Source organism: Pseudorca crassidens, chromosome 21 (genome assembly GCF_039906515.1).
Source record: "Pseudorca crassidens isolate mPseCra1 chromosome 21, mPseCra1.hap1, whole genome shotgun sequence".
Classification (NCBI taxonomy): domain Eukaryota; kingdom Metazoa; phylum Chordata; class Mammalia; order Artiodactyla; family Delphinidae; genus Pseudorca; species Pseudorca crassidens.
In genome coordinates this window covers 14,769,538-14,785,027 of record NC_090316.1, presented here as the reverse complement: position 1 = coordinate 14,785,027, position 15,490 = coordinate 14,769,538, and the positions used below count along the sequence as shown (strand labels likewise).

General features: G+C 44.9%; 1 protein-coding gene and 1 long non-coding RNA gene across 6 annotated transcripts in view; one reads left to right on the top strand and one right to left on the bottom strand.

The window, feature by feature from the left end:
• Positions 1-1,916: 1,916 nt before the first annotated feature.
• LOC137216039 (uncharacterized) lies at positions 1,917-4,027 on the bottom strand. Its single transcript, XR_010939557.1, has 2 exons — positions 3,899-4,027; positions 1,917-3,647 (listed from the first exon to the last, which is right to left on the bottom strand). It is a non-coding gene; the product is annotated as an uncharacterized lncRNA (long non-coding RNA).
• A 446-nt stretch (positions 4,028-4,473) lies between these two features.
• RBPMS (RNA binding protein, mRNA processing factor) overlaps positions 4,474-15,490 on the top strand; it is a 186,668-nt gene continuing 175,651 nt past the window's right edge. For all 5 annotated transcript variants that reach the window (XM_067721756.1, XM_067721753.1, XM_067721752.1 and 2 more), the window contains exon 1: positions 4,474-4,751. In XM_067721756.1, the coding sequence (XP_067577857.1) occupies positions 4,686-4,751 (66 nt within the window). In that variant the 5' untranslated portion in view covers positions 4,474-4,685. The remainder of the gene's footprint in view (positions 4,752-15,490) is intronic.

Sequence of the window (15,490 nt, the reverse complement as noted above, 5' to 3'; positions counted from 1 at the left end):
ATACACTACCATGTCTAAAATAGATAGCTAGTGGGAACATGGTATAAGGCACAGGAAGCTCAGCTCAGTGCTCTGTGATGACCTAGATGGGTGGGATGCAGGGGCGTGGGAGGAAGGTCCAAGAGGGAGCGGATGTAGGTATACATATCGTTGATTCAGTTCACTGTACAGCAGAAACTAACACAACATTGTAAAGCAATTATACTCCCCAAAAAACCCCTTAGTGTTTTAAAACAAAAGCATTCACTTTTTTTGCTAACAGTTTTGCAATTTGGGCGACTCAGTGAAGACAGCTCATGTCTCTTCCATGTGGTGTCAGCTGGGGCAGATCAACTAGGGCTGGAGTATCCACTTCTAAGATAACTCACTCACAAGGCTGGCAATTGGCCACAGCTGTCTGCTGAGAGCTCCCCTGTAAGCGGGGGACCTAATTCTCTTCCAGTGGGCCTCTCCACATGGCTGCATGGGCTTCCATAAATGTTGGAGGGAAGTGATTGAATCTCAGAGCTATTTTAGGAGGTAAAAAGCAGGATGTTGCACAACAATGTGAATATACTTCACACCACTAAACCATACACTTAAAAGTGATTAAGACGGTAAATACAATGTTGTGTGTGTGCTTAGCCACAATTAAAAATTAATAGATAAAATCAGGGGAAGGTGGTGATGGCCTGGAGGTGGGTGGGGGCAGGGGTGAGGGAGAGAGATGTGTTAAGAATGACAAAAACTAATCAAACACAGCCTCTGGCTTCAAAAACATTTTTGGTCCAGCAGAGGATGTAGAAGAGTTAACAGAAAATCACAACACATGTGCTAGATACTGCAGCTTTCTGCCACGGTGCTAACAGAGTGACAAAGGCCATGCCATGCAAATTGCCTCGGAATAGACCTTTAACGCCTGCAATTCCCAGAGACGAACATTTAAGACATAATTATAGGTTTGGATTTCTTAAAGCAAACTTCAAAATGAACACTGCTAGAGAAACAGAAATGAGGAATGAAAACTACAGGTGCATAGAATATGTCCCTGTCAATCTAGCAAGCAACCTTCCAGGCCAGAAGCAATGAAGTAAAGTGGCGGGCAGGGGGAAAAGCAGGTGTTTCTTGGTCATTAGCCCCATTTTTCTAGGATATAAAATCCCTTTGTTGTCTTAGTATGTCTAGAAACTATTGCTACTGAGGAGATCTCATCTTGAAACTTTCTTTTTTTGAAGTAGTAAACAGGTCATAAAGATCATTTATATCCTGAATGAATGTACATCCCTTCCCCCAACTCTTTTGCCTCACTCACAAAGTTGTATAAATACCCAGTCTATTTATAGATTTTCATTGAGTTTTGCTGGCAACTTAACTCGATTGTTCTTCCAAATAAATCTAAACCATTCTTTGTAGAAAGGGCAAAATAGGAGTCCCTCTTTTCCTGGTATATTACCCCATCCCCAGGGTGTTTTCTGAAAATATGCTGAATTTCACACTCACCATTGACTATATGTTATAGATTTCCCTGCTTTATTGTAAATTGCCTGATGTGTCTGTCAGTTGATTGGCTGAGTGGTGGTCTTGGGCCCCTGTGCTGAGTGGTGTGATTTTATTTTTTACTTTTTGAAATCTCATCAATTGTCCCATTCTGCACAAGCTCTCTATCTAGGGTCTCCCGCAGCAAAATAACGACTGAAGTCCACTTCCATGAAATCTGCCTAGTGCCTTTGTGGTGCTCTCCATGCCGAGACACCTCGGCTAATTCAGTCCCTTCTGCAAGGTCTTGGAAGGATCTGTTCATATCATTCAAGCCCTAGAATCAGTACCTGATGAGAATGTGTTCATTCATTCAAAAATAATTATTGAGTGCCTACTATGTGTTAGGCACTGTCTCAATGTTGTGAACACAAGAATAAACAAGCCAGACAAGGATCCTCTCATGGAACTTATTCTCATTTTTTATTCCAGAGGGTTTTGACTTTTAACAATGGACAAGGTGCCAACTTGGCTTCAAGACAAAGGACTCAGGTTCTCTGCTTGAGATTAAGCCACATTTCCTTGGATGGGGGTAGGGGAGGTTCTCCAAGCACACTAGGACCACCCAACATCCACCTACTTGTAAGTGGAGTCTGCCGGGGACTATCAAGGACTAGGTCAATTGTTATTTTTCTTGGTCCTCGGCCAGGCTCCACGAAGACAATGCCTTTCTGTGGAGTGTATTCAGGAACACGCAAGAATGGCCAAGGAGGGCAAAGTGCCGGCATTATTGGTCAGCACAGGGGCCCAAGACCACCAGTCGGCCGTTGCTCAGAAAGACATCGCCCCCTCGTGGTTCCTTATATAACTGAAGGAAGAATAACTGTACCCTTGCCTCTTCTGAACTTCAGTTGCAATTTCAACAGACTCTTGGTTTATTTTCATCCGGGGGACATTTGTTTTCCCCCGTAGAGAGAAATGACAATATGACAGCAATATAATCTCTTTATCAAAATCTCCAGACGCCCCCCAACACCAGAAAAATCCAATATGTAAATCCAAGTATCAGTACTGTGGGTTTTTTTTTTTCTCTTCAAAATGCTCTTAAAGCAAATACTTTCTTTGCTTTTTACCATCTAACCAGGATCAGCGGTGACGTTGCCGCGGAGTTGTTTGGGGTATCTTGTCTCCACAGCACCACTTTCAATTCCCTAAAAGCAGAAGCCTTATCTTCAACTCCGCCGCCACCCCCATCCCATTCCCAGGAGCACTTAAACCAGTCTGGGGTAAAGAATGTCTAGTGGGGGAGGAGGTCGGGGGGGTTGGGGGCGGAGACAAACAGTGAAGCAAACAAATAATAATTAGAAGTTGTGATTGTCGCCGTGCTGGAAGGGAACAGCGTGCTGTGAGAGAGAATTCCTGGGAGTGAGAAGTGAGGGAGAAATCTACCGATGTTTGGAGTTTTAAATTATGTGTTTGGAGCAGTCACTAAGTTTGAAAGCTTAAATGATACAATATTGTAAAAGTTCTCTTTGGCTCAGGGAAAGTGGAAATTAATCATGTCAGCTCCCAGGTATGGTAGACTTAACTGGGTCCGAATGGGTGCCAGGTGCTATAGTTTTATCTATCAACCTATAATTTCCTCTAATAGCAAACTCCTGGTAGATAAATAGAACTACTTCCATTTCAGAGGAGGAAACAGAAACAGGCAGTTCTTCCTTCCGTGGTTGGTGCGTAAACAAGCATAGTGCGCTGACGTCCCAGGACGCTGAGTCTCCCTTCTTTCAGCGGCTTTGACCCTCTGAATATCATCTGTCTTGGCCTCCAGTTCGTCTGGCAGTGAGAAATATTCCCTCAGCCAACAACTATTTATTGAGCGCCTACTGTATACCAGATAGCGTACTCAAATAGCCATGGGATTCAAAAGATAAACAGGGCCCGGTCTCGTCTTCCAAAAAGGATCTCCCAAAAGAGTAAAGAGAAGCAGCCAGGTAAACAAATAATTCTAGGACAGTCTGAAAAGAGCTGTAGAGGGGTCTGAACAGGGGCGGCGGGTTCGGAGACGCTGGAGAGGTTTCCGAGGGCCCGGCGTCGGAGGTGGGTTTGAAGCTGCGCCCTGAAAACGCCGGCCCGGAGCGGGCTGCCCCCGGATGTCACTCGAGTTCTCGCGTCCTGTCATTTTAAGCTGCCGACTAGGAAGGGAAGAAATAGGTCTAGGCCGGTACTGAAAAGGAGGGGTAGGGATTGGGGTGCGAATCCCTCGTGAAGAGCAAGCAAACAAAAGTAGCACATCACACTTCCAGGTCCTCGCGCGGGCAGGGCCTGCCTCCCCGAAGCCCCTCTCCGAGCTGCGCGAAACGCCCGGCGACCCCCAGGGACCGTGCAAGCGGTAGGACCTGACCTTCTTCCCTCCCCCCTCCTCGGCCCTCGCCCTCCGACCTACCGCGGCGTCGGGGGCTGGGGTCCGCCGCTTCCGCCCGCCGCCCGCCGCCCGCCGCCCCTCCCAGGCGCGCGCCATCCGGCCGCAGGGCAGCCGCCCTCGGCGCAGCCCCTCCTCCCGCGGGGGGCTTGCCGTCCCGCGTCCCGTTCCTCCCGGCTCCAGCCGGCAGCCCACGTCCAGGGAGGGCGGAGAGAGGAGGAGGAGGGGAGGGAGGAGAGAGGGGAGGGAGGGAGAGAGGGAGGCAGGCGAGAGAAGGGGAGCTGCTTGGAGCCCGTACTTCCCAGAGCCAGCCAGGAGCGCGCACTCAGCGGCTCTCCGGGTCCCAGCCGCGCCCCGCTGCCCCGCACCTCCTTCTCCTGCTCCTCTCCGGGTACCCCTCACCCCCTCCCTCCAGCAGCTGCTACGCTCGGGCAGCGGCCGCCCCCGGCCCCTACTCGGCCACATCCCCAACTCTCTGGGCTCACTCCTGGGACGCGCGTCCTCGCCCCATCCTTTCTTCCTTCCTCCCCTCGCGCCCGCCCGCCCTCTCCAGGTCTCCCTCTCGGGTCCCGATTGTCTCCGTCCCCTTCTCGGTCCGCCGGCGCCTCGCCCTGCCCCGTCTCTCCCTCGCACTTCCTGAGTCGCCCGCCGCCGCTGTCTCGCCGCGCCGCGGGAGCCCGAGCCCGAGCCGAGCCGAGCCGCCGCTGCCCCGGCTCCAGCCCCCGCAGCGCCCGGGGAAGGGAAAAGTGGGCGAGCGCGCCCTCGCCCAGCCCCGCGCCCCAGCCCTGCCCGGCGAGGAAGGACCGGGAAGATGAACAACGGCAGCAAAGCCGAGAAGGAGAACACCCCGAACGAGGCCAACCTTCAGGAGGAAGAGGTACGGAGTGGCTCGGTGCGGTGGCGAGTACGACCTGGGACGGCGGCCGCTGGCTTTCTGCAAAGTGCGGGCGGCCGGCCGGCGGGGCGCGGGTCCCGGGGCGCCGGGCTGCGCCGGGGAGGGAGCGCCGCGGTCGAGGGTTTGGGAATCGTCCTGGCCCCGAGACACCGCCCCAAACTGTGGCCCCGGGAGGCTGTATCATCGGAGAGTGTGTTTTTGTGGGTCCACGAGCGTCTGCGTGCCTAAAATTGCGTAACTTTGAGGACTTTGCTGAGACCTTTGTAAGTATAATGCTCAGCTTTGTTTGCCCCGGATTTTAAAAGCGGAATCGAGAGCTGACTCCTGGGTGACCTCAGATGATTGGGACCGAGAGGGTCAGCACTTAGCTCTGCGTCTGGGGCTGCAAGTTGTGGGGTGTGTTTGTGTGGCTTAAGGAAGAAAATCGGGTAAAGTTTCTCGTTAAAAGACACCTTCGGTTCCCTGCCCCCTCCCTTTCAATGTGAAAGTTCTTGGTGAAATATCTTCTCAGCTGAGGCATTTTGGATTAATAGATAACTCTTCAGCCGCATTCTTCTCTGATGAGTCAAAGACCCCGAACCTGGATGATTAGGTTTTGTAAGTTTAGGGGCTTTGCGGTTGTGGGGAGCAGAAGTTGAATACAAGAGTTTCAAACTTTGCAGTTCACCAAGTGACGATCCAGGCTATTTTAGTAGGACTTTGACGTCTGAGCGTCAATTTCATGTGGTGCGTCCGTAACAACCGTAAATATGTTAACGGCTGCAGAGCGTTCTTTTGGTGGAAACAAAATTCGATAAACGTGGGGGGAACTCGTGAACAAACATTTCAGAATTTTGTACTTGGGATATTTGTAATATCCTGTTAAATGGCTCAGTTCCTGCAGGTACATTATCTGGAGCCCAGTAAACAATACTTTCCGCCTACTTTTTAAGAAGCCCACGAAACCGACTTTAAACATTCTAAAAGGAACTTTATGTTTAGATGCAAGGAAGTATGCAGTCTCGGTAAAAGCGTTTTTACAGGTATTGCATGCTGATGTATGAGGTTAACCGAAAGGTAAACTGATTCTAAAGCGATTAGGATGTTGAGATTATTATGGCGATACTGTGTTGTGTGTAAACTAAAATTCTGATAGTGAAACCAAAGGTTGCGGAGGATTTAACTAAAACATACAAGCCCTCAGCACTTTGTGCACTTGTAAGATAGGAACTGTTTAAATGGGGAAGACGGAGGGGAGCCCTAAGCCCCTGCAAAACAATGCAAAATAAACACAAGATTTTACTCTTAACATGGTTGTAAGGTAGTGCAACCCAGGTGAATTGCTGTGAGCCCCAGGTGAATTGCCGTGAGCCCCAGGTGAATTGCTGTGAGCCAGAAATTTGCCTTCTCACCTGAGGAAATTGCCTTTATTAAACTGTTATTTTGGAAAGCGTTGCTTACATGCTAGTTGTTTTTTAACTACAAGTGGAGTACTACTGACATTCCTTCTTTTTCAAAGAGATGGAGCCTTGAATTGCATGTTTCGCTTTTTTCTTGAAACTTACCTGCTGCTTTGCTATTTGTTTTCCCTACCACTGAGATAAAATTTTAAAAATAAGTTTGCTTTTTTAAGGAGTTGCTGTGTTTAACTAATTCAGCTAACATACCAAGATAATAATGGCTTCAGAAACTTTTCTGTGTCTCTTAGATTGGCGATCTGTTGACTTCTAAGGGTAAGAATATATTACATGAGACTGTCTTTCTCTCTTCACCTGATTGAGAACTTGGAAAGTTAATCAGGTTAAACCAAAGATTTTTTTTGTTTGAGTGACCCCAAACCATAACCTACTTGACAAAATTAGGTAGAGAAAAGTCACATTTTTCTGCTAGACCCATACAGCTTAACTGCCGACAGCACTGGCATGTTGTCTGCCCTGATCGTGGGCGTCTTAATGTGTGAGGCTTGGGTATTAGTATGATAGAATCAGATGATCCCAGTAACAATCACTGCCTCTTAACCAGTGGGAATGGCATGTGGCTCTAGAAAGTATCAGTTTTAGCAAGATACTTGTTATTTTAAAAATAAGGGGACAGTTTAAAAGATTTCAGAACCCAAGTTGTACAAGAGGTGGAACAGACAAAACAGATACACCATGAAGAGAGAAGTTTTATAATGTTAAAAATTCAGGAAAAGAAAGTAAGTTGGCCTGAATGATCTAGGTAATTTTGCTCTAATTCCCTGTTTGGGGTTTATGTTTTGTTTTTGAAAAACTCCTAACCTCTCTTTCCTAACCCTGAAAGCCACAAGTAAAATAAATATGGTATTTGGTGAGTCCCATTAATGTGCTCAGCAATATACAAAACCACCGCCCTGGACCCTTTCCCTGCCCACCCAGGGATCAGCAATTTGTTCTCAAACACATTTAAAAGCCGTGGCCAAGGATTGCAGTAAACAGAACACACACATATACAATGTATATACACGTGATGACAAGAGAGGAAAAATGTGTTTTGTTGCAGTTTCTGATAGCCATTGAGCTGATGAGGAAGAGTGAGTCCACTCATTATTAAGAGAAAATAGTTTCATAGATAATCAGGGTAATTTAGACTTTATCACTTTATAAAATCCAGGGTTTTTTTCCCTACTTTTTAAAAAAAGTGAGTTCCTTTTATTTTCCAGTACATTTCAGCCCTGATCGAGAGCTTCTAAAGCTCACTCTGAAACAGTGATGTTTGAAACACTTAGTTTGGTTCCAATTGAATAGAAGGAACAATCTAGGACTTAGGAGAATTTTTGCAGCTTTTTAGGGTTGGAAGTTGTTGAGAACTTGGGCAGGAAGTAGTCTTCTGCTCTGGGTAGTATTTAAAACTTTGAGGTAAAATAATTTTAAGATTTGGCTAGCCAACTGTAAGAATACATCTGGTTTTCTGACTTCTAGTATTCTATACATATGTGTTCCTGTGTAAGTTGTCCCTGTAAAGAAAAACCAGTTGTCAAAATCTCCCTGGGATCTGAGACTTACAAGGCTTCTGTATATGTATGTATAGGGCAGTAGATAATTTCTTACATAACTTGACAATAAAATAATTCCTAGAATTTGCCTCTAATTTTGGACTAGATGGTATTCTCTTAAAAACACTTGGCAGTTCTCACTTGACCGACTTTACTAAAGTTAATAAATATATAAGTAACAGACATAATTATTTGTCTTATCATTTAAGTTTCGTATATTGAGACATTCTAGTAGTAGGTAGAAAATATTTTTGGTCACTGAATTTTCAAAATGGAAATCAGATAAACAGTAATCTGGTCTTATTTTTACTTTTATGTTATCTGTGTCACTGGGTACTTTTCAGGCTGATTACAAATCATTGCTGAAAGGTGTTTTATTATGTTGAAGCACTGGTGTTAGAGTAATTTCTCCTTAAATTGCTTTGAACATTCTTGTACTTAAAACTAAAACAGAAAAACCTGGCCTCGTTGGACTATTGATCAAAAAGATGTCTGTCAGGTGTTGGGCAGAAATCACAGAGTCAGGTCTTCAGAAGTTAATACAAATCTTTTACCTCGCATTCCGCCTTTTAAAGTACTTAGTAATTTTGCCCAAATATTGGGGTCGTGAAGAAGTTGTTTCTTATGTAATTGTCACAGAGAAGGGGTACCGTGGTAGTTTGATGTGGCAACAGCGGGTTTTCATTGAGCAATAAGATTAATCTACATTATGACCTGGGGAAAATACAAAATGGGTTTGTACAGTTTAACCAAGTTTGGAGTCTGTTACTCCAGATCAAATCAAATGCAATAAACTTATATTTCAATCATAAATAGGATTTGGTGACAGTGTTTTGGATGAAAATGTGGTGACTTCATGGTAAAATGATGTTGCAAGACCACTGCCGATATGGCATATGCATTTCGGAGTTATTTTGCCAGTAGTGGTTTTAAAATTTCCCTGATAAACCCTTATGCTCACTTGTCATCTGTTTCTAACGGCATTTGTTTGTTGGATAGATAGATTGGATGCACTTATTTGAGGACCGAATCCTTGGACGTTTGTGATGGGGCAGTGAAGTGGGAATTCTTGTGCCCTGCAATGGGCATGTGAATCACGGCAGCTTTCGGAAGGACTTGGCACTGTATGTGAAAATTTCAAGCCCTTTGATTCCGCGCTTTTATTTTTAGAAATTTACCCTAAGGAAATAATAAGCGTGCACAAAGATTTATTTAAAAGGATGATGCTCAGGGTTATTTATGATAGGGAAAATTCACAGAGACTCTGTGCCTAACAGCGAAATTGCTAAGTAAATCATGGTGTAATTCCTCAAAGAGAATATTAGGTAGCCATTAAAAGCCACATTTTTAAAGAATGTACGTGTGTGCGTGCGTGCGTGTAAGTTTTTTTTTGGTGGCTTAAAACAACAGAAATCTATTCTCAGTTTTGGAGGCTAGAAATCTGGGGTCAAGGTGTTGGTATTGCTCCCTCTGAATGCTGTAGGAGAGAATCTGACTTTCTCTTCCAGCTTCTACATTTTAATTGAGGGGTTAATTCTCATGACATAAAGTGAAAAGAGCAAAAATAAAAGTTTTATATTATGTGATGCCAATTTTAAAAAATAACCAAACATTAATAAAAAAAATCTGGTGGATTACAGATCATTTTTATTTACTTTCTGGTGCTTTTCTGTGTTTTCTAAATTTTCTATAATGAACATAGGAACAAAAGCAATTTTATGTCTTTTCTCTTAGATTTCAATAAATTCCCTTGAAATATCTGTAGGTGTCACAAAACCATTGGGTTGGTCACATTTCGTTTTGCTGCCAAGCCTGGCCTGGGGAATCAGGCCTCTGAGCCTCACAGCCTTTCCTCATAATGTTGATCTCATTCCCTTATCCTGTCTCTTCCTAGTGATCTTCAGCTGCTCTCCTTGTTCTAACGTGCTTTCTCAATCCATTCTAACACACACTGCTGGGTCCTCTGGTACCCCAGCTCCTTCAGCACTCAGTGAAGTCCAAATATGACACTCAGGCTTCCTCCTAAGGTACCTCCGTACATACTCTGCACACCATTTGTTTCAACCACCCTTTCCCTCTTGGTCTAGCTTGAACTGCTGTCCAGGCAAAAGTCAAGTTTCAGCCTACATTTTGCAAGATCTCATCACCTGAATTGCCCTATCCCAAAGAGAGGCTTTTCCTCAGAATTCCAGGAGATACATGTTATCTCCGTTTAACTCCTGGATCATTACATTTCATTTTTGGGTTTTTTTTTTTTTTCCTTTAAGATCTATGCCGTCATATCACAGTGTTTCCAATCCCCAACACCTACCCAAAGTTGGTACCCCAGCACAAGGTAAGTACCACACACTTACACATGTATGCACATATAATTCTTTATAAGCATATGAAATATCCTTACTGGTGGGGATGGTGGTGACGACCTTGAATAGGTAAGCTGTCACAAAGCAGCCACTTCCTTAATGTGGCATTTAGAGCCGGTTATGGATGGATGGATCCTCTGGGAAATGACCTCCCCACCTGTCACCTGCAGCCTCCATCTGCGCCCACAGGCCAGTGTGCTTGGTTCATCCGACAGCCACTGCCAACGTGGGCCCGCTCATTTCAAGGTGCAGTTGGGTTTTCACTCTTAGAATTTGGTTTCTGCTGTGGGATTCATTTTGACCTTTCGGACAGGGGCTTCTGGAAGCTCTGGTTCAGTGGTGCTAGAACAGCATTCCCAAACGAGGCTGCCCTGTGTGATGGCCACTTTGGAATGTTTGTGTTCAGTTTCATTTGGCACCTTAGTGTCTGCCTTGGGGGTAGGGGAAGGGGAATGCAAATGTTCCTCTTGAACAGTGCTTGCTTTGGTCAAAGAAAAAATGTAGGAAGGAATGAAGAGAATGAACCTTAGTAATAGCTGGGGCAAAAGTGGCGGCCTGGCTCTGTGGGCTTGAGGCCAGCAGGGACCAGGTCTTTAAATTGATGCTATGTTGATATGAGGGCGTCATGGGGGATGAGCTTATCTGTCCATGGCGATGACTTGGGTATGATTCCTTGAACCCACGTCCCTATCTTTAAGTGTACGGGGAGGATATTGCAAACCACTTCAGTGCACTCTGTGTTGGAGCGAGCCGGGAGTGCTCGACGGCGGAGCTTATCAGAACAGAGTTGCCTAGTTTGTTGCCTAGTCGTCTTTGCTGAGCGCCGGAAAAAGAAAATACTGAAATACTTGATCCTGGGACGTTTTCAGACATCTTTTTAGCTGTTCACTCAGGTAAGAATTGTTAACTTCTGAGTATTCTGTGTCAAGTACTGGCCAAGCACTTTATATGTACCACGTGACTCATCCTCTCAATGAGCTGATGTAGGTATTGCGGTGATGAGGACCCTCATTATATGGGGAGGTGACTGAGGCACTGAGAGGCTGAGTGACTGGGGCCTTCACGTTCAGATTCTGGGGGGCCCAAGATCTGGGACAAACCTCTTACTTCAAGTTGCGCCCAGGTTTAGTGGCGATGGCCCTGTGTAAACAGGTACAGTAAAGCACTGTGTTGAATTAAGTGAGGCGGTAGATTGAGTTGGGAACCAGTCAGCAACAGAAGGAGAGGGTGACGGAGCTATATACATCAAAGAAAGCTTTAAAAAAAGAGGTGATAGTTGAGGTTTGTTTTCCAGTTGAAGAAGGGTTGAGACAGGAGGGGAAAGATTGTCTAGTCAAAGGGATCGACCTTCAATGAAGATAGAGGCTTAAAAGGGAAAACAAGCGGGAGAGGAAGGGAAGTCAGGATATGAGGGGGAGGGAGACATGGGAAGGGGAGGGAGGCATTGTGGGGGGAAGGATAGAGGAGCTCTCCTTCCATGCCAGGGACCAGGAAAGACTTCCTGTGATGGCAGCTGGGCTTCTGTGCAGCGGGGTCTTGGCGTTCTGAGATGTTCCTGTGGCGAAGGGGATGCAGTGGATTTGGAGGCTATAACACTGCAGGAGTCCTGGTCTCAAAATTAGGCAGTGGCTGGCGGTGGTGACTGAGCCGGGCGGGAGATGTTCAGGGGCTGCAGTAACTGTCAGATGACCAGGAGAGAAGCCTAGGAGTTGCATCTGTGGAGCCTCTTGGGTTTCTCTTTTGGATGACTAGCTAAATGGTGGTTGTATGTGTAGAAGCAGAAAATACCTGGAAGGGAAAGAGGCAACCGAGAGGGTTGGGTTTGAAGTGCAGAGGAGAGATCTTTCAGAACAATTAAAGATATAGCTAGCAATCGAAAAGCTGTATACTGTGAACTGAGTGCCCAGAAAATTAGAGAGGGCATGGGACCCCTGCTCCTAGGAAACCTTGTGAGGGTAGGCAACAAAAGATGGACAATTTACTTAAAATTTGAAGCTGTGTTTTTTAAAAAAAAAAAAGGGGGTGTGGAGAACTGGAAATTCTCAGGAAAAATTGAAGCAATTTTTTTAAAGCACTCTTTTAATTCAGGAACATAATATATTGCGTATATCTGTCTAGTTATAATAGTGTTCAAGACATTTAACCATTTGAAAGCCCGATTCGGGGGAGCTTACAAAACTGGGTATATATAGTGTATTTCATATACTTTTTTTTTTTGCTTTCATCAACAGTCTTTGCAAATTGTTTTCCTCTAAAATTTGCAGTTAATTCTCAGGCTCTTACAACCTTTTCTTTTCCCAGCCCTGTACCTAGAAGGGACATAAAATTTGTAGGTGGGTTTGGGAGGTAAAGATGGAAGGCCCGGAGAGGCTTGAGTATTTTTATAAGAAAAAGTTTGCCTGAGTTGCTTTGTTCTTTTTTTTCATTTTATTGGGGTGGGGGGAGTTAGAATGAGCCTTTGGCTAGAGCCCAAAGTCATCTCTTCCGTGGGTCATATTTTCAATTTATTCATTTCGTGCTTTCCTAAAAGTTAGCTACTTTTTCTGCTCACAGCTAAGTGTCAACTCTTGAATAAAGAAAAACGGTCCAGGAATTTAATTGCGTTTGTATTTCTCATAGGTTTTAACCCTGCTGCAACCATTATAATGCACATTATGTAGAATACTGGAGAAAAAAACCAGAAATGGCAGTAATAAATGCTAATCACACCAGGAAGACGGTTCCAAATTCCAGGCTGTAAATACAGTATTGTTACACAAATTTAAAACGCTGAGGGAATGCCAAAGCAGCCTAGCTCAATCATGTCAGCCCCTAGGATTTTGCAAAGGTACAGAGAAACCTAGGAGTCTCACAGTTGAGGTACATCTCACCAACCCATGAAAAGAAGTTAGAGACTAATTTCTACTTTCAGTTAGCCTTTACTTCTCGTGAGTTTTTTTTAAAAAATGACGTTCCTTTCTCTGCGCTTCCTAAATTCTTACGTCATCAGGTAGATATGCTGGCAGAAGGCCAACATTATTCTAAGAAATCCTAGAGATAAAACATTTTTTTTCCCCTCGAATCCCCAGTATCCTGTTTTGTGAACTTTTTTTCTCTTATGCCCACCTATAGGATAGATAGTTTTGGCCTCATGAGAGAAGGGACAGCACAGAAAGTGTTATCTTTTTATAGAAGTGGCAGAATTTCCTTTGTGCTGGGAGGGGAAGTGCTACAAAAGTGTAATTACTTTACCCAGCATGTGCAATTTACAGGACTTAAAATGTGTGAGTTTCCAAAGAGGCATCTGTTTTTAAATAACAGTATCCCTCTAAGCCAGCAGGATGTGTTTTGGGGCAGGGAAGGGACACACACGCACGCGCACGTGCGCTTCTGTCCTGTGCATGCCCTGGGATGCTGGGTGACAGGAGACTGAAAACGTTGGATAATTGCTTCTCCGGGCCTGGCTTATCCTTAGAAGGAACATGAGCTGTCCTGGAGTCCAGTCGCTGTGTTCTGATTCTGCCTCCTCTCCACTCTACCCTTCTAAGCCTGTTTCCTTCTTTACCAAGACCTCCAAGCATTTTCCCAGCAACGAGCAAAAAAAAAAAAAAATGGTTAGAGCTAGTGCTGAGACCATTTTTGTTACAAAAATTTTTTTCAGTCTTACTGCGTATGTGTAAGAAAATTGGAGAATTGAAGATCAGGTGCGTGTCCAGATATAATCAAACTTGTAAAAGCATGTATGGATTTTGGGCATATTAATTCACTAAGCATCTACTGAGTAGTGTCTACTGTTTTAAGCGTTGCACATTATTTTTAAAATTTCTATCTTATTTTGGAGTCTAGTTGATTAACAATGTTGTGTTAGTTTCAGGTGTACAGCAAAGTGATTCAGTTATCCCTACACACGTATCAATTCTTTTTCAAATTCTTTTCCCATTTAGGTGATTACAGAGTATTGAGCAGAGTTCCCTGCCTTATACAGTAGGTCCTTCTTGGTTATATGTTTTAAATATAGCACATTTTACATTAAGCACTGCGCTTTAACAAACCCAATGAAGTGTTCTCATCCCATGTTGAGGGATAAGGAAACTGAGGCTCTGAGAGATTAAGTAATTTGTCTGAGGTTTTATTTGCAACTAGTGGTAGGAGCTTAAACTCTCTCCAGCTGTGTGCAAGGTTCATGTGATCTGGGCCTGCTGGTCTCCCTGATCTCATCCAACAAGAATCACAGCTTCATTCATTATGCTTCAGCTGCTTGGGCCTTACTTAGGTATCTCCAGCTTGCCAGACATGCTGCTGCCTCAGGGCCTTTGCGTGTGCTCTTCTGTCTGCCTAGGAAACTGTACACCCAGATGTTCCTATGGCAGCCTCGTCCTTGACATTCATTCAGATGTCAGTTCAGATGTTACCCAGGGAGACCTTTGACCTCCAAGTTCAAAGTATCCCCACATTCCCAACCACTGTCCCATCCCTCTTATTTCCCAGAGAGTACTTTTTACTCACTGACTTTACCTTGGGTACTTGTCTTGCACTCCTAGAATGTGACTCCTGTCTTGTTTCGGGCTGTAACTCCAATGCCTAGAACTGCCCAACGTTTGTTATTTGTTAAATGACTGGAATACAAACCAACCTGTCAAATTCTGAGGCCTGTACAGTATACCACATGGTCCTAAGTCTTTTCCAGCAGTTTTTAGATTAAATTTTAATGCTGCCTTCAAGATGATCATTTCTGGGTCCCCATCCCCCTGTACTTCAGAAAGTACAATTACCGCCTGCTGTTAGGCCAGAAATTTTGGATGGTAAGTGATTGATCCCATGGAGATGGGGGCTGGGGAGGGAAGAACAGGTTTTCATACGTAAAGGAATCCTTTGTCCAGTTAGAATGGAAACCAAGTACGTATTTCCACAGAAGCAAGAGTGAAATGTGGGCCGCCCATGGAGTGACAAGTAAAAGTAGGGCAAGATGACTTTGATTACTGTTTTGCAGATGTGCTGTTGGGTTGCAAAGAGTTAATGTTAATAACCCAGGTGGAATTGATTTGGAGATAGGCTTAGCACTCTCAGCCCTTTGAGTTAGTCTAGCCTCCAGCTCAATGTGTTTTCCTTCCTCTGCCTACAAAGTAAAAAAAGGCACGCAGCTCAGGATACGGCGGGCTTTAGCCAGCCGAATCCAGCCTGTAAGCACCTGTGTGGTAGCTACCAGGCAGCGGCTGCCCTGAGCCCTGTGAACCCTTAGGCCGGCACCTCACAGCCACAGATGATACCCACTAGTCAGCCTCACAGACTCAGGAGCTGTGTTTCCTCACTTTGTAAAGCACAACAGGTGACTGTCAGGATGTAGACATCTAAGTCATCCTTACTTTGGTCATCAGACTGCCTGTTAA